The 18,837-nt window shown below is 37.7% G+C and overlaps 1 protein-coding gene across 2 annotated transcripts in view; it reads left to right on the forward strand.

Moving 5' to 3' along the window:
* Positions 1-18,837, forward strand: part of LOC102036510 (splicing regulatory glutamine/lysine-rich protein 1-like) — a 73,297-nt gene that overhangs the window by 12,224 nt on the left and 42,236 nt on the right. The window contains exons 2-6 of one of the 2 annotated variants that reach the window (XM_005431123.2): positions 1,994-2,127; positions 9,558-9,673; positions 15,232-15,396; positions 16,378-16,556; positions 17,208-17,338. In XM_005431123.2, coding sequence (XP_005431180.1) covers positions 1,994-2,127; positions 9,558-9,673; positions 15,232-15,396; positions 16,378-16,556; positions 17,208-17,338 — 725 coding nt within the window. The remainder of the gene's footprint in view (positions 1-1,993; positions 2,128-9,557; positions 9,674-15,231; positions 15,397-16,377; positions 16,557-17,207; positions 17,339-18,837) is intronic. The other variant, XM_031065417.1, reaches the window with a different exon arrangement.

Raw genomic sequence — 18,837 nt, forward strand, 5'->3', positions numbered from 1 at the left:
AACGCCCTATAAATCATTATCACCAAGGCCAGCACAAGAGCTATTCCAATCCGTGCCCCTCTACCGTAAAAATTACGTATTATGGACAATAATCCTAGTGACCAGAAAGGTATCGAAACCTCAGAAAGGTCTAGCGACCAGAACCACATGAAGGTCTCCACCGCAAGAGACGTTATGAATTCCAGCCGCATGGCTATTGACTGCTTTAACTCACTACAGAGTGAGCACAACCAACACACACAATAGAGCTTTTTTCCACTTTCTCGGGCCACGTGTTGGGCGCCAAAAGATGTATGTGTCCTTGTTTAGAGCAAATTTGGGAGAGAGTCCCAAAGGGGCTCTGGTAGGAAGGTAAATTCAATCGGCCCCTCCCCCCAACTGGTCCGGGAGAAAATACCTCTTTGGAGAAAAGTGGAAAAAAACTGTTTATTAAACAATAGAACCTAAACAATATTAAACAATAAAACCCCTTGCTGCTCTAAAAGAGATGACAAACTGAGAAACTCCCTCCCCCCCGTGCCCGGGTTGCAGCTCAGCTCACTCAGTCTCTTTCTTATCAGTCCCTCAGTGCTGGAAATGCCGCGGCCAGGCCCGGCCCGGTGGCCACAGGTGCGAGCTGCCGGTGCTCCCCTGGGTGTTCAGTCCAGAGCAGGTTCCAAGAGGTCCAAAGAAAAGACAAAAAACACAGTCCAGGGAACTTCTTTGCCTCAGCCAGCTAAAACTAACTAAAAGCAAAGGAATACATCTTTTAAAGCAAACTTTGTTTTTGATCAAGATTACAAAATTTGCATATTGTGCTTTCTGATCAATCTGTTGGTGTACTTTCTAATGGAAAAGCAAGTTACCCAACATACGTATTTTTAATTTCCTTCTTTATTCTAGTCTAATAGTGAATTCTTCCTACTTCCTCCAGTGTTATCCTGTACCACACCAGGTCAAACTAAGATAAGATGATAAAAAGGATATTTGTTACATTAGTGAACTAAGATGTAACAATTGTAAGAATTCTCAAGAATGTGTTTTTATCTTAATATGATTTAACAAAATTTCTTTTGTGAAGGCCTAAGAAAGAATATCAGTTAATATGGGATAATATCCAAATGATACACTAAAAATGACTGGGCTTATTGTCTTAGAATTATGGAATACCCTGAGTTGAAAGGGACCCACAAGGTTCATCAAAGTCCAATCCCCAGCTCTGCACAGCACCATCCCAAGAATCACACCATGTACCTGGGAGTATTGTTCAAATGCTTCTTGAACTCCGTCAGGCTTGGGGCTGTGACCAATTCCCTGGGGACCCTGTTCCAGTGCTCAACCACCCTCTGGGTGAAGAACCTTTTCCTAATATCTAACCTAAAAATCCCCTGACAGCTTCATGATGTTCCCTTGGGTCCTGTCACTGGTCACACAGAGGAGAGAGCAATGTCTGCTCCTCCTCCTCACAAGGAAGTTGTAGACTGTGATGAGATCCCTCTCAGTCTTCTTCAGGCTGAACAGACCAAGTGATTTCAGCTGCTCCTTATATGGCTTCCCCTCAAGGCACTTCACCATCCTCTTGGCCCTCCGTTGGACACTGATGTTTTTAAACAAGTTTTATCTGGAGGATAAAAGATAAACTATACATTATTTACTTGACAAAAGTGTCCTGTAAATATGCTATTTACAATAACAGTGTAATTTTGTTTAGCAAGATTCGTAAAGAAAATCAGCCTTGTTAATTTGGGCTTTTGGCTTCTGTAAGTTTCCTTTAAAAAGAAGGAGGGGCTATATTATGAGTTTTTAAGTGACAAGGCAAATTAGTAAATTTGTAAATGTTGTAAAAATTAGTAAATTTTTAAGTAGACAAAGTAGTAAATTTCTATACTTGTCTTTTGGGTAACTTTTCCAGGAAATCTAACTTTGTTTTTAATTAAGAAATAATAGCTGAAAATATATGCATACATTTATTTAATATGGCTAATTGTTGGTTTTTTTTCCTTTTATCTTGCAGCAACACACCTCTTACTTTTTCCTCCAAAGTATGTTATATTAAGTTTCGTGAAGCATCAAGTGTTGGTGTGGCCCAGCATCTAACTAACACGGTTTTTATTGACAGAGCTTTGATAGTTGTGCCCTGCGCAGAAGGTTGGTATTTTAGACATTCTTCTGTAATGTTAGTCTTTGTCCTGTCTGCTAATTGTTTTAAGCTTTCTATCTAAAGAGGCAGTGCTCTGTTATTTGATTTTATTTCTGTAAAAAAAAAGCCTTGAAACAAAATTGAAAATCAAATGAAGAAACCAAATTATCTAGATTAAACTGAAATCCAGCATTAGAAAAAAAAAAAGTTGATTTAAATTAGGATAGTTCAATTTTCCACAGTTATTACATATTTTGTGGGAAAATAAGATAAACTAATACTCTTCATTATAGTTTGTATTGGCAAGCTTATTCCCACACAAAGTTCTCTCTGAAGTCAATGGAGCACTGGAAAGATAAAGCAGTTTCCTGGCACTGTGATAACACTGCAGTTTGGATCTTAATGTGTTGCCCTTGGTGTGGTGTTTTGGTTTTGGGGTTTTTTTTAATAGTAATTATTTTTCAATTTTTTCGACCAAATTCCAATTTTGTCTTGTAGACGTTATATATGCATTTGACTATTTTAATCTAATCTTATGTATTTTGCATTTGTGATGGTAATTGCTGTTTGAATATAAATATTTACTTTCTACTTTAATAAAAAAAGTTTCAATTTTTCTTTCTTGTTCCTGTGGAAAAATATTACTTTGTGTGCAATAAAAAGTCTTTCTTATGCATACTGGTACTCTTCTTTTAGATATCTTTAAAAATGCAATCAACTGTACAGAATGCTTCTAGTGTAAAATATTTTTCTAACTCAGTAAAATAAAGTGAATGCTAAATTTACAAGTGTTTCTTTAACTAGCTTTGAGGTCCTGATTTCACATGTGTTGAATACAAGGTAGTTCTTATTGTTAGTATACTATCCCAGATTTAAATGCAGTTCTATGAAGCATGGCTCTACTTACTGTAGGCAGATCACCTGAGTTAGGCAGAGCCCCATTGACTTCATTGTGATAATTGTGGAAATTGACCATTTGCCCATTTGGATCTGGATTGCCTCTTTGGAGTGGAGTATTCCAGTTGATGGAGTAAAGATAACTTCACATGATAGCTGTTTTGCCATGAACAAAAATATTTAGAAAGATTGATCCATAAACTGCAGCAAGTTCAGAAATATCTGCTATTAACAGGACTTTTATAACTTCAATAGTCAGGTTTTGGTTCAAAAAATACTGTTGACTTTTTGGAGTTTAACAGTGGTCCCAGAGTGCCATATTTTGGCATGTTTGCCACATGATGATCTAGACAGTATGAGATTAGTGCTGCTGCAGTGATGGTCTGGGGTTTTCCTAGCAAACTCTGAGAAGTCTTAAAAATTTCATAGACTCTTAGATGACCTACAGTACACTGTCTATTCTTGTAGCCTTGTTAACATGGACATATTGACAAGTCTGTGAAGCCTAGATTTTTAGTTGCTTTTATGGTTTGTTTGGGGGACTTTTGGGTTTTATTTTTGGAACTTGTTCTTAAACCACAAAGAGGATATTGCTGTATCCACTTGAAGCTTTGTAAAGGCTTTGGGTAGGCAAAATGTATCAGAACATGATCCTTATTGAAAAATTGCCCTTAAGTAATTGACTGCAAATTCTTCAGAATCTTAACACTGGTTCAGTACTGCCAGAGAGGAAAGATTGCTACCTAATGAATGAACAACACTTCCTGGTATTTTTCTTGAGATCACTGCATGATGTGATATGACAACAGGCAGGTAGAGCTACGTTTTCCTGTGTCTCTTTATGGCAGACAATGAGGGGAAGAAGAATAAAATCAAAGTTCTGAGAAATCTTGTTCCAACCCTGTTTGTAGCTGACTTATTAGGTATTTCTCAGAAAATGTGTTACAGAAAAACTGTCGCTGTTCCAGACCATTCTGGACCCCACAGAGATTTATATATAATTAGGTGAACAAGTGATTGGGTTGTGAGGTCAATTTCTATTTTCAAGTCAGAATGCTGTTTTCATGTAACTTTCTAACAGAATAACTAATTTCAATTTGCGAAGATGTGAATTCATATAGGTTTAACTTTCTGAGACCATAGTGCAACATTTTTTATTCACTATGTATAATTGTTAATGGAATCAGTGGAGTGTACAATGGGCTTTAAAAATAACAATGGCTATATTCTACTAAAAGGTTAAATTATATCAGTAGCCATCAGTGCCAGCAATAAAATGTTTCATGTGCTGAATTAAACATATAGAAGGGGTAAAATGAAACTCTGAAAACTTGGTTTTAGAAAACAGAATAAAATCTGAAATTTGTAGTGTATTTAAACAGTGGTAAATTAAGAGTATGAGGAAGGAACCACTGCACAATGAAAACAGTGTTCATTTTGTGACATTTAATAAGCAATTTAACAAAAATATAATTGTAAATTAATTAACATTATCAAGTTGTCAAAATATAACTTTCTTTTGTGTGTATCATTAAGTTTTTCTTTAAACATTACAGTGAGAACACAAAAGTTGAAAGATAAACAAAGATACCACCCTAATAATTCTAAATTTTATGTCCACATTGTCTAGTAGATGGATTTTGACTATTAATTTGGTTTTGTATGTTTTCTCTGTGTGATATTTGTGCATTATTAGATGACTAGACTGGCCAAGGCAGACCTGTTACACTTGCCTGAGTTAGGCATTGTTTGCCATGCCACTAAACCTGCCGCCAAGTGAAACCTTCATGGGGGAAATGAGATCGAAGTCTGACCTGCTGAAGATGGACGCCCTGTCTCTGTTTTCAATTTATTTTGCTTTCCTTCCTTTGTTTCTTGTATTCTCACTTTTTAATTTTTTTTCCTTTTTGTTTTGTTCTGTTAAATCCCTTACCCTTGTACTTGTGAACTGGTAATTCAGCTCTGAAAAAAAATTATGCTTTGTAAAGGGTTCATAGTGTTTCATTTTGAAGTTGACCTGAAGGTACTTGTGGATGGTATACAGAGAATTTAGGATATGTTTAAGTTTTATGCTGTGAGCTATGGATAAGTTTTGTTTGGAATACATTTAAGCATCTAAATTCAACAGATGAACACATTGTGTCAGACTGGAATAGTGAAAACTATATCAGTTTTAGGATGCATTCTTTCATATGTTATGCTTTATGAGCTTATCTTGAAAGAAAAGTTAAAACTTTCTGGAGAAATTAACTTTACAAAGTAAAATCATTCTTTTTCTCTGCTATTTTTCCTTTTCTCAGCAGAGTACTTTTAGGCTGCATGATCTGTTTAAAAGAAGGGTTTCTATTTATATCTAATAAGAAGAGTTTAAAATAATTATTTCTGATATTGAGCTTTCATGAGTATTGAATGTCATGAAATATTTGTTTGCTTCTGATGAAACCTTGCTCCAGTGAGGTCAGTGGCAGTAAGATTTCATCCTTTTGTTTTTGTAATTTTTAGAAAAAACTGTTTACCACTCATAAGTACAAATGCAGCCTGAGATTTTTTTTGGAATGTGTTGTGAGGCACATTGTCTTTCAACACTCTTATTCATGGGAAGATTGAAAAGTTTTGTGTGTGTGTGTGTGTGTATGTGTGTATTGCACTTTTGCATGCTGCAGTGGTCATTATTTCAAGAAGAGGTTAAAACCAAATTATCATCTCACAATCTCAGAAGCCCTGGCAGTTCATGCTGGAGTGATTGAGGAAGTTCTTATCCCTAAATGATGTTTGTTCTTGTGAAACAAAAGTGCTGGACCAGGTAATGTGTCTAGTCCTCAAGCATTACTCTTCCCAGCCAGCTACATTGGGACCAATTGGCTTGATTCTCATAATGCACCAAGCTGAGAACTGTAGCTGGGAAGAGCTTCGTGATCTCTGTTGGATTTAGCTGTGCCAGTTGAAGTAATTACAAGTAGTTGTAATCTCTTTAATCTCTGCTGCTAAATCCAATAAGAATCATGAACTGAATCACACGGAAATTATTTTATTTGTAAGTGTGCATTTTCCATTGATTTAAAATAGTAAAAAAACCCCAATTCCTTTAAAATTCTTTCAAGTAAATGTAAAAAGAAAGTATTTAAAAAAGAAATGTACTTTAGTTATTTTTGAAGCTGTTTTGGTGTGATGAGAGGATTAACCATGTAGTTTCAGTATAAAGAGTAAGAAATTAATTTCTGAGCACATGGACAGTGATAAAAATACTGCGATTAGTACCTGCTTAACACAGGTATTTCTGTTTAGCATTTAACAAAATGGATTTTGGTACAGACTAGATTGACTAGGGCTCTTAAGCACTTAGGAAAACTAAATTTCTGAAGAAGCATAAGGTATCTCTAGGTAATACAGAGCTAATTCTACATTTACTTTCAGATTCCTTTGCAAAGTGAAAAATAAATAAATAAATAAATGATCATAGAATCTAATTTACTAAACACTCATGCATTCAAATAAATATTTCTAAGGATGCGGTATAGATGTGGCAAATTTATTTTGCTTGTTTCCCTTATTAGAAAAAAAATATATTTGCCTCATTTCCATTCAGCTTTCAAATACCATGAGTTTAAAAACCAAAACAGTTATTCTTAAATGAAAGTGTCCTAATTTGTTATGTCATTACTGACATATTTTGTTGTATTTTTGTGGGCTTGTATCCCTTTTTAAAATAAATTAATGGAGGCTGTAACTTCTGAGGTTATTTGGCCTTACATATTAATTTGTTTTTCAAAACTGTCTAAAAACAAGGGAAATAAATTTGCAAGATATTTCAGGGTTTTGGTTTTGGGTTTTTTTTTTGCCCTCAACGGTTTATTTTCTATAGAATTGTTTAAAAGTTTAACCTGATCTTAAAAACTTAAAACCTAGAAAGGGGTATCTTTTCAAAAGACAGTATCTGAAAATACAAACAAATTTTCAGAGTTCTGTCTGTAGAGGTAGACCTTTCTTCATTCTTGAATAAAATAAATAAACATATCTTTGTGGCATGGACCTCATCAACTAGATTTTGTATTTAACATTAAACATTATGTTGTTGAGGGACCAAAGTATTCTGGAAAAAACGCTGCTAACTTTACAGTTTATATATGTATGTAATTCATTTTTTTAAACTATAATAGTTTATTTAACTGAAATTGTTCAATTGATTCCTTAAGCAATGTTTGAGCAAATGAATAATGAATAATTGCAATTATTTCAGTAAGGTGAACCATATCCTTAAAGTTTAGAATTGTATTTAAGTACATTTCTGAACTTGACTCCCTGTCAGTTTAGTTATATGCATATGCATAACTCATTTCCTATCTAAAAGGGCTAAATGTCTTAAGCATCTCTTAAGTTTATCTGGTTAAGTGTGTATTGAATTGGCTGTATGTAAGTGCATACTTAAATTAGGCATATGCTTATGTATATTCTTGACCAAGGATCTAAATTACAATGCAGATGTACCACTTTAGGAGCCATTAAATTTACTTGAGCCATGTCTGTTGATCCTGTAGAAACCTCTATGAGTATCCCGTTAATTGCAAGATGCTGACTCAGCAATCATTTGAAAACGCTTAAGTATTTTGTTTTTCAGAAGAACTGGTATATAATTGTATGCCTAATTTGCACACACAGTTGTTGGAACTGTATATTTGGAAGCCTGTTAGCTAGCTAAATAGCAGGCAGGATGTGAGGCAAGGTACCTGATTCTCATGAGCAGTCTGTCAAATCAAGTACACCTCTCATTGCATGCCTGAGTTCAAAATGAGACCTGTTAAGAGTGCTCAGCATTGCGATGATGACTCAGATTTATCGATGTTTTTCTAAAAGCCCTGGAAGACATAATAGCACACTTAATTCTTATTTGTTAATAACTTTCCTATTTTTCTCCTTTAGATAGCAAAATAAAGTGGTTTGTTACATATTAAGGAGCAAGATGCCTCAAAATTTAAATAACTCTAAATAGAAGGTGTGAGAAAAAAGAAGAGTACTGTTATTTTATCTTTTCTAATCCACTCATGCTATATATAAATTAATTTTCATTTATATTTGTCTTGTCCTTTGTATCTCCAACTCTAACCAAGTCCTTGATGCAGATCTGTAGAACAGGTTTGCAACTTTTGTCTTTTTATTTTTTTAAGTAGTATGATTCCTGTGGGGTTTATTTTCACAAATATAGCTAAAATTGCACAGTGTTTTGAAAATAATATAATAATTTGGGTTTTGAGAACAATATTTATAATAATTTTAAAATTCTGAAGTTAAGGGCATTATAGTTAAAACACATAAAGTTTGAACCAAAGCAGTAAAAGTCACTGGCACAGTATTTGTATATACCTTGACTTTTAAAACAATTTTTAAATAAAAGCATTTACATTATTAAAGTGCATGGGGTAATATCAAAGGGCTCAGATAGGTAGCATATATACAGTTACTCCAGTAATTTTGAATAAATCATAGATAACTAATGTAATTAGCACTTCTTTATTTTTTCAGTTCAGTGTTTAATATTTGTACCAGTTTAAATGCCTTTGCATTTCAAATTTAAAACATACTTTTAATTGCATTTGTAATTAACTATTGCATCTTTTGATTTTTGAAGATTTTTATTATTTATTTAGCAGTCTAATTGTAACTAACTTTCAATGAAACCTGTGTTTAGTTCAGATTAGATATTGCTTAAACTTTTTGCATGACAGGGAAAATATAATATGGTTGAAATAGTAGGAAATATAGCTTGCTTAGCTGATAAGTTATGATTCTCTTTAATTTCAGTAAATTTAAAGCAAATTTATCAAAAATTTAGATAAACTGAGGTGACCTAGAATGTAAGACAGTACAAATATGAATTTTTCAGCCCTCCCTCCACTCCCAACTTCATTTGTAGTATGTCTTGTGTGGAGTCACAGTAGGGCTTTTTTTATTTTTATTTATTTTTACATCAAAAGTAGATAACTCCAGAGGGTGAAAAAGCTCATGAATTTCACTTAACACATACTTTGTTTCTTTCTTTTTTTTAACTGATTTGGTTATTTGCCATTTCTGGGGATTAAACTTTAAAAAAATGTTCTTCTTTTCTGTATCTGATGTTCTGTGTGCTATTAGTGATGCAGCCAACACGAACGGTTGTCATGTGTAAAACAGCTTTCGATCACCGTGAAAACACCGCCCCGGGAAAGCGTCCATGCTTGATATCGTTTGGTTCATGAACATTAAGTTTCCAGTACAGGTGACCCATAGCTCCAAGTGTTAAATAATTGTGTACATTATTCAGTTTTAAAAATAATAATCCATTAATGACATTGCTAGTCTTTGAAGTTCTGCTCACTTTTGTTTTTCCTAGTAGACGCAGGGTAAAAGGAAATACTTAAGTCCATATCTCTTTCTTTGTAAGGATCTGGTAAATAGATTCATTCTTATTTATTACTTTTTTAAATGCAAGGGTAATTGTAAAATCATAGAAAGAGTAACATCTGTGTAGTGTTCCAACTCTGTGTAATGCCTTTCTTTGCTTCTTCAGGTAAAATCCCAGATGAAGCCAAAGCCCTTTCTCTATTGGCACCTGCTCCTACTATGACAAGTCTGATGCCCGGTGCAGGGTTGCTTCCTATACCTACACCAACCCCTTTAACTACAGTAAGTAAAATTCAGTCTCTGATTGATTTCTGGTTTTCCTTTATACTCAGTAGCCTCTCTGTATTCAGAGAACAAAAACGATCTGATCTGTGGATGTTGTCTTCTCATATGCTAAATCAGTGAGGATTTAGCTGTGGTGCCGAGAGGGTAGATCACAAGATGTCCATGTACTACCTTTCCTGGGTGTTTCTTTCAGTTTCTCAGATTGCAAAATAGTGGTTAAATACTGTATTTGGTTGTGTTCATTTTAGTTGTTGTTCCTTCACTATACCCATTAATTTGATGCAGTAGCAATGCTATCCACCTCCTAATAAATTACTAAAAGATCATAGTTAAATTGAAAGAGTTCTTCATAATAAAATGCTGCAATAGGATGTTTTTGCAATAGGATACTTTGACCCTGGTGGAAGCTGAGGTGAGCCTGACTGAAAATGAGTGGAAGAAACATTCCATTGTGACTGGCCCAGAGGCCCTGTGCATTTTGGGCATAGACTTCCTTCAAAGTGGGTATTTCAAAGACCCAGAGGGACTCAGGTGGGCATTTGGAATAGCTGCTGTGGAGACAGAGGGCGTTAAGCCATTGAACACCTTGCCTGGACTATCAAAGAACTCATCTGCAGTAGGTCTTCTGAAAGGGGAAGAGCAACGAGTACCAATTGCCACCTCGACAGTGTACCGCCAGCAGTACCGGACAACTCAAGATGCTGTGATTCCCATCCACAAGATGATCCATGAGCTGGAGAGCCAAGGGGTAGTCAGCAAGGCCTACTCACCCTTCAACAGTCCCATTTGGCCTGTACACAAATTTGGAGAATGGAGATTTACTGTGGACTATCGTGCCTTGAATGAAGTGACTCCACCATTGAGCGCTGCTGTGCCGGACATGTTGGAGCTCCAGTACGAGCTGGAGTACAAGGCAGTGAAGTGGTATGCCACTACTGACATTGCCAGTGTGTTTTTCTCCATTCCTCTGGCAGCAGAGTGCAGGCCTCAGTTTCCCTTCACCTGGAGGGGCATGCAATACACCTGGAACCAACTGTCCTAGGAGTGGAAGCACAGCCCCACCATCTGCCATGGACTGATCCCAGACTGCGCTAGAAAAGGGTGAGGCTCCGGAACATCTGCAGTACATTGATGACATCATTGTGTGGGGGAACATGGCAGCAGAGGTGTTTGAGAAAGGAGAGAAGATCATCCAGATTCTCCTGAAAGCCAGTTTCGCCATCAAAAAGAGCAAAGTCAAGGGACCTGCTTGAGAGATCCAGTTCCTGGGAGTAAAGTGGCAAAATGGATGGCATTAGATTCCCACCAATGTCATCAATTAGATCACAGCAATGTCTCCACTGCCCAACAAGAAGGAAACACAAGCTTTTTAGGTGCCATAGGCTTTTGGAAAATGTATATTCCTGAGTACAGCCAGACTGTGAGCCCTCTCTACCTAGTCACCTGCAAAAAGAACAATACCCACTGGGGCCCTGAACGGCAACAAGCCTTCGCCCAGATCAAGTAAGAAATCGCTCATGCCGTAGCCCTTGGCCCTGTCAGAGCAGGACCAGAAGTGAAGAACGTGCTCTACTCCACAGCCAGGAGCCATGGTTTGTCCTGGAGCCTTTGGCAGAAGGTGCCTAGTGAGACTTGGAGTTGACCACTGGGATTCCGGAGCCAAAGTTACAGAGGGGCCAAAGCCAACTACATTCCAACAGAGAAGGAAGTTGCCCGCATATGAAAGAGTCCAAGCTGCCTCAGAGGTGATTGGCACAGAAGCACAACTCCTCCTGGCACCCCGACTACTGGTGCTGGGGTGGATGTTCAAAGCAAAGGTTCCCTCTACCCACCACTCCACCAATGCCACATGGAGCAAGTGGATTGCTCTCATCACACAGTGCACCCATATTGGAAAACTGAAGCGCCCTGGGATCTTGAAAATAATTACAAATTGGCCTGAAGGTGAAAACTTTGGTCTCTCTGACGAAGAGGAGAAAAAACAAGTGACACATGCCGAGGAAGCTCCACCATACAACCAACTGCCAGCAGAAGAAACATGCTGCGTTCTTTTCGCTGACAGTTCCTGTCATGTTGTAGGGATGAAACAAAGGCGGAAAGCAGCCGTATGGAGCCCCACATGACAGGTTGCAGAAGTTACTGAAGGAGAAGGTGGATTGAGCCAACTTGCTGGACTCAAAGCCGTTCAGCTGTCCCTCAGGTGAGCTTTTGGGATTGCTGTAGAGACAGAAGACATTAGACAATTGAACACCTTGTCTGGTCTCTCAGAGGACTCTTCTGTGGTAAGACTCCTGAGCATTGGGGCAACGCAGCAGAGGAATTTTTTGAGGAAGGGGTGAAAATAATCCAAATCTTCCTGAAGTCCAGTTTTGCCATAAAGCACAGTAAGGTCAAGGGACCTGCCCAGGAAATTAAGTTCCTGGGGGTAAAATGGGAAGACAGGTGCAGACAGATTCCAACAGAGGTGATCAATAAGATAGCTGTGATGTCTCCACTGACCAGCAAGAAGCAAACACAGGCTTTCCTAGGCATCATGGGTTTTTGGAGGATGCATGTCCCAGAGTTCAACAAGATTTTAAGCCCTTTCTACCTTGTGACTTGAAAGAAAAATTATTTCACGTGGGACCCTGAACAACAGTAAACCTTTGAACAAATTGAATAGGAGATTCCTCATGCAGTGGTCTTTGGGACAATCAGGACAGGACAGGATGTGAAAAATGAGCTCTACACCGCAGTCAGGGAGAACGGTCCTTCCTGAAGACTCTGGCAGAATGTACCTGGAGAGACTTGAGGATGATCTGTCTGGTTCTGGAGTCGGGGATTTAAAGGATCTGAGCCCAGCTACACCCCAATTGAAAAAGAGGTTCTTGTAGCCTATGAAGGAGTTCAAGCTGCCTCAGAAGTGATTGGCACCAAAGCACAGCTTCTTCTGACACCCCAGCTACCAGTGCTAGGATGTTTAAAGGGAAAATCCCTGCAAAACATCATGCCACTTATATGACGTGGAGTAAGTGGATTGCTCTCATCCCACAGCAAGCTCGTATAGGAAATCTGAATCGCTTTGGGATCTTGGAAGTCATCATGAACTGTCCTACATCATCATGTCCTGATCAGCATCCTAAAACAAATTCCTTCCTTCCTTCCTTCCTTCCTTCCTTCCTTCCTTCCTTCCTTCCTTCCTTCCTTCCTTCCGCCACTTCCTTCCGCCACTTCCTTCCGCCACTTCCTTCCGCCACTTCCTTCCGCCACTTCCTTCCGCCACTTCCTTCCGCCACTTCCTTCCGCCACTTCCTTCCATAACGAAACAGTGTATCCAATGTCGCCAGTTAGAGGTTTAGGCTACTTCTGTTTATGGTTCATAACTGTCATTGTATGAGAGACATTGGATGACTTTGAAAAGAATTTTTAGTTCACAAGAATGCTGGTGCTTTTTTGTCTTAAAATATGTGAAGTAATAGTTTAGGTATTTCATTAAAAAACTGCTTACTCAAGTTTCCACTGCATAATTGTTGGCAATGATCTCTAAATAATCATGGAATAATTTAGGTTAGAAAAGACCTCTAAGATCATCAAGTTCAACTGTAATCTTAACACTGCCAAGTCCACCACTAAACCATGTTCCCAAGTGCCATGTTTACACATCTTTTAAATAGCTCCACAGATGGTGACTCAACTGCTTCCCTGGGCAGCCTGTTCCATTGCTTGACAAGCATTTGGTGAAGAAATGTTTTGTAATATCCAATTTAAACCTCCCCTGGTACAACTTGAGGCTATTTCCTCTCATCCTATCACTTGTTACTTGAGAGAAGTGACTGACACCCGCTTCACTACAACCTCCCTTCAAGTAGTTGTAGAGAGTGATAAGGGCTCCCCTGAGTCTCCTTTCTCCAGGCTAAATAAACCCAGTTCCCTCAGCGGCTCCTCATAAAGGCTTCTGCTCCAGCCCCTTCACCAGGTCTGTTGCTCTTTGGATGTACTCCAGCATCTTGTCATGAGGGTCCCGAACCTGAACACAGTATTAGAGGTGTGGCCTCACCAGTGCCGAGTACAGGGGAAGAATCACTTCCTAGTCCTGCTGGTCACACTATTGCTGATACAAGCCAGGATGCCAGTGGCTTTCTTGGCCACCTGGGCATGGGCTGGCTCATGTTCAGCCAGCTGTTGACCAACATCCCCAGGTCCTTTTTTGCCAGGCAGCTTTCCAGCCACCCTTCCTCAAGGCAGTAGTGTTTCATGGGGTTGTTGTGACCCAAGTGCAGTACTCAGCACTTCACCTTGATGAATCTTATACAGTTGGCCTTGGGCCATCAATCCGGCCTATCCATATCCCTCTGTAGTACATTCCTACCCTCCAGCAGATCAACACTCCCACCCATCTTGGTGTCGTCAAATTTGCTAAGGATGCACTTGATCCCCTCATCCAGAGCATTGATGAAGATTGATATGTTAAACAGGACTGGTGTAATAATGGTGTTTAGAGACATTTGTTTCTAAACTAACCATCTGTAGTGGTTTTGCAAAACCATGACACCATCTAAGGTAAATTCACTTTGTTTTTAATATACATATTTAATAAATTATCTGTGAATTTCAGAATATCAAAGAGGAAGTCAAGCTGTATAACTTTAATGGGTTGACCTTGGCCGGGCACCAGGTGCCCACCGAGCTGGTCTACCACTCCCCTTCCCAGCTGGACAGGGGAGAAAAAATAAGAACTCATAGGTTGAGATAAGGCAGTTTACTAAAGCAAAAGTGAAAGTTTGCATGTGCATAAACAAAGAGAAAAAAAAAGTTTATTCTCTACTTCCCATCAGTGAGCCATGTTCAGCTGCTTCCCAGAAAGCAGGGCTCCAGCATGTGTAGTGGTTGCTCTGGAAGGCAAACACTGTACATAATGAATGCATCCCCTTCCTCCTCCTTTTCTTAGCTTTATATCTGACCTGACATCATATGGTATGGAATATCTCTTTGGTTAATTTGGGTCAGCTAGTCTGGTTGTGTCCTCTCACAAGATCTTGCCCACTCCTAGCCCCTTAATGGGGGGAATGTTGAGAGACAGCGTTGATGCTGTGCCAGTGCTGCTCAGCAGTAGCCAAAACACTGGTATGTTATCAACACCTTTCTAGCTACCAATGCAAAGCACAACACTCTGAGGACTGCTATAGGAACATGAACTCCAGCTCAGCCACACCCAGTACAATAACCCTCTGTTTAATAATAAAAGTATTATTTCAAATAATGAGAGTAGTTTTGTTACATAAAAAACTACTGGTGGTTAGAAACTTTGCTGGAAAGGAAGTTGATTTTTGGATGGAGAAAAAATTCAAACCAGGAACTCAGCAGACCAATTTAGTAATCATTTTAAAGTGACTTTTTAAATAACATTTCCCAGGAGAAATTTCAATTCTCAATTCTGGGACCTTACAGTTTAAAGTCTTACCTATATTAATTAGGTTTATTTTTATAGAAATGCACAAGGAAGGCAAGTAATAAAAGGTGAAGTGTCTCCTTCCTGTGCTTGGTTGCAAAGCATATCCTATTTTTATATTTTCCAGCTTGGTGTTTCACTTGGCACTTTGGGGGCTATACCAGCAGCAGCATTTGACCCTAACATTACAACACTGGGAGAAATACCACAGCCACCAATTATAGGGAATGTGGACCCATCAAAGATTGATGAAATTAGAAGAACAGTCTATGTTGGAAACTTGAATTCACAGGTAGCTTTTTTTGGTTTTGTTGGTAATAATAATGGAAGATACAGAATTGTTAATTTGTGAATTACAATCTTACATTTTAAGAGTTTTCATTACTTGATGCCAATAGAAGTTTACTAGAGATATTTCAAATTCTTGAATGCTCTTTTACCAATCAGATTAGACCAGACTGTTGGAATTCATTCTAGCAGGAAAACAAAGAAATCATACTCTAACTGAATTCAAGAAACATTTATGATTGTGGGTGTTGATCAAATGTCCAGCTTGATTATATTAGCGGAACAATGCCTCAATTTGTGAGAGCATGGTAGCTGTCCCCCACAACACTCTGCAGTTGCTTAAGTACAGTAAGAAGAAATTATTTGTCCCAGTAGAAGTTGAAAAATTAGCATAAATATAATTGAGTTACTCTGACAGGAAAGTTGGGTCTGTCAGAAATTTGTTTTTCAGCAACTGATTGAAAAACAATTTGGTTTTGACTGATGGAAATATAAGTGTTTGATTTTTTTGTTTTTTGACTGCCAAAGTAGCTACTAAAGTATAAAACTACTATTGATCGCAATAAAATAAAACAAGCTTGGAACTAGTAGAAAAACAGATAAAAGTGAAGTCTCATAATACTGCTTGGATTTTTTTTTAGTTGATCAAAATTCACAATCAGTATCTTGGACATAGGTGTATCATCAGTTATTTCAAATAAGTTGTCTGAAAACTACAAAATCCTGTACAAGTGCTTTTTTTAACCTAGATGTAGGACTTCAGGGCTCGTGGTTGCACTATTTTAAATTGTAATATATTTTTTAGATTAATGGAAGAAAAAAAATACCTTTCTCTCTTAAAGTGTAACATCACCAAATTCATGTCACCTGTGTAATGATGATGAGATGTCTTTCCAAAATCTGTAGCTGTTAGATTATCTGATATGTTGAATAAGTGGTTTTAATTCTATATTTTACTGCAGCTGAGCTCTTTGACTCTTTCTAGACTACAACAGCAGATCAGCTGCTTGAATTTTTTAAGCAAGTTGGAGAAGTCAAATTTGTGCGAATGGCAGGTGATGAGACACAACCAACACGATTTGCTTTTGTGGAATTTGGAGACCAAAATTCTGTACCTCGAGCTCTTGCCTTTAATGGAGTTATGTTTGGAGACCGGCCACTGAAGTAAGAAATTTATTATCCGTATTACTGTTGAATGAGACATTTCTTTTTATCGTTATACACACATTTATGAATTATGTGTAGCAAAATGGTGCGACTAATTTTTTTTTCAGTATATGAACCTGTTGTTAACAAACCAAAACATTTTTATCAATTCCAGTTTCACGGTTTGGCATAAATTTCTCTCAATAGAATAGAACTCAAATTTCAAGGTTGGACATAACTTTTTTTCCAAGAAGAATATGGTTGGCATTGAATAAGATATTTCTACATCCAATCTTGAATTGGTGAAAGCCATAACAGTGAGAGAATCTGCAAAGTCCTTTGTACTAATTAAGCTTTATATATGATGTGTATGTAATTAGTAGGTATTAATGTAGAAATTTGATCTGAAATAGAGTTATAGACTTGTACTAGAAAAAAATTTAACACAGAAATATTGTGCCAAAGTTATTTAAGAGTCATGAGATTTGAAAGCAATAAAAACCAGACATTTTATATACTTAGAAAAGATGAGTGTTAGAGGAAAAAATTGTAGTTTTGCCGAACTTTGTGGTTTTTAGTCATACATGGAAGTTGAGGTGCTTTCATTTTTTTTCGTTTTTCCTTTTCAAGAGTTTGGAAGTTAAAGTTTTTTTTTTTGTCTTAATTTAGAATAAATCACTCCAATAATGCAATAGTGAAGCCTCCTGAAATGACACCACAAGCTGCTGCCAAGGAACTGGAAGAAGTGATGAAGAGAGTAAGGGAAGCCCAATCGTTCATATCTGCTGCTATTGAACCAAGTAGGTATATTATGTTCATTACCTAACAGACGTGTTCTGTATGTACCTTGACACATGCTTTTAAGAGCACTTTCAAACACAGGAAAAGGGTACTCAAAGGTGAGCAAGATGTATGTGGGAAAACAAAAGAAAACAATCAAAATTGTTTTCATGCAACAAAGCGGTGGAATGAAGATGACTTTATCATGTCTTATTTTCAGATACATGCTCACTGAATGTTTTCAAAAATGTAAAGTCAATACTAAATTAATATTTAGTGTTGCTAAATTATTATTTAATGCTGATGCTTTTAAAGTTCAAAGTACTTAGAAACTTTAAAAATGCTTTCTATTTTGTTTTCTCTTCTAGCACCCATTAATACCATAGTTTCATGATCAGAGCGAGCTAGTGTGCTGCTGAAAGCAGCAATATTATGCTTTTCTTTGGTGGGTTAATTTTATCACTGTGCTATGCTCTTTTTCATACTGTCTCAAGACTATATGGACCCTCGAAGCAAATGGGATCAGGGAATGAATCTGAGATAAAACTTAACATATTGTAACAGACTTTTTTTCATTCAGATTGGTTTCCTGATCCCTCTTAACAGTGAAATGCCAAGTCAAGGAGGGAGGTGTCAGAGGCTCAAGTGGTTAAGCAGACACTTCAGTGCTGATTTATGCTCACTTAAAGTGATTACAACACCTCAATGTAAAAAATTCTCAACTTGTTAAACTTGCAGTTGAAACCCTCTTTTTTTTTTTGTCCTAGACTGCCAAGCAATGTGTATTCTATTTGCCATCTGTTAGAGGTGTGGCAGTTATGTTAATTAGGCAGTTTTCCTTATCTCTTCCACAACCCATTCTCCCTCCAAGGGAGATATCATCTGTTAATGGGCTATTGACTGTCACTGCATGACTGATAGAATTACAGCATCCCATTGTGAGATGCTCTGCCCAGAGGGAGGAGCCAAGCATTCCTAACTGGCTATAATGTGAGATTCTGGGACAGCAGAACAGCCTTTCCACTGGATTCCCAGAGGAACAGCTGCCTCTTCCACTGGATCTTCTACAGGAAGACTACACTCTTCTACAGGATCACTGCTCTAACAGAACCACACCTGCTACTCCAGGAGGACTGCAGCCACAATTCCAATTGGACTGCTACCAACACCCTGACCCACAGGGTGTTAGGTTATATTCTGACTCTGTCAGTGTTGTTTTGATTTACTGCATTGTTTATTTTATTTTTATATTCTTCCCTAATAAAGAACTGTTATTCCTGCTCCCATAACTTTGCCTGAGAGTCCCCCTTAATTTCAAAATTATAGCAATTTGGAGGGAGGGGGTTTACATTTTCCATTTCAGGGGAGGCTCTTGCCTTCCTTAGCAGACACCTGTCTTTCCAAACTGAGACATTTTTTCATCAGCAAGGTTTTGTCTTTGTTCTTACAAAAAGACACAGACATTCAGACATTAGCTTATGTAGGTTAGATGGTGGAGTGTCTTGAGTTGTTTTTTTTT

This window comes from Geospiza fortis, unplaced genomic scaffold (assembly GCF_000277835.1).
Source record: "Geospiza fortis unplaced genomic scaffold, GeoFor_1.0 scaffold372, whole genome shotgun sequence".
Taxonomy (NCBI): domain Eukaryota; kingdom Metazoa; phylum Chordata; class Aves; order Passeriformes; family Thraupidae; genus Geospiza; species Geospiza fortis.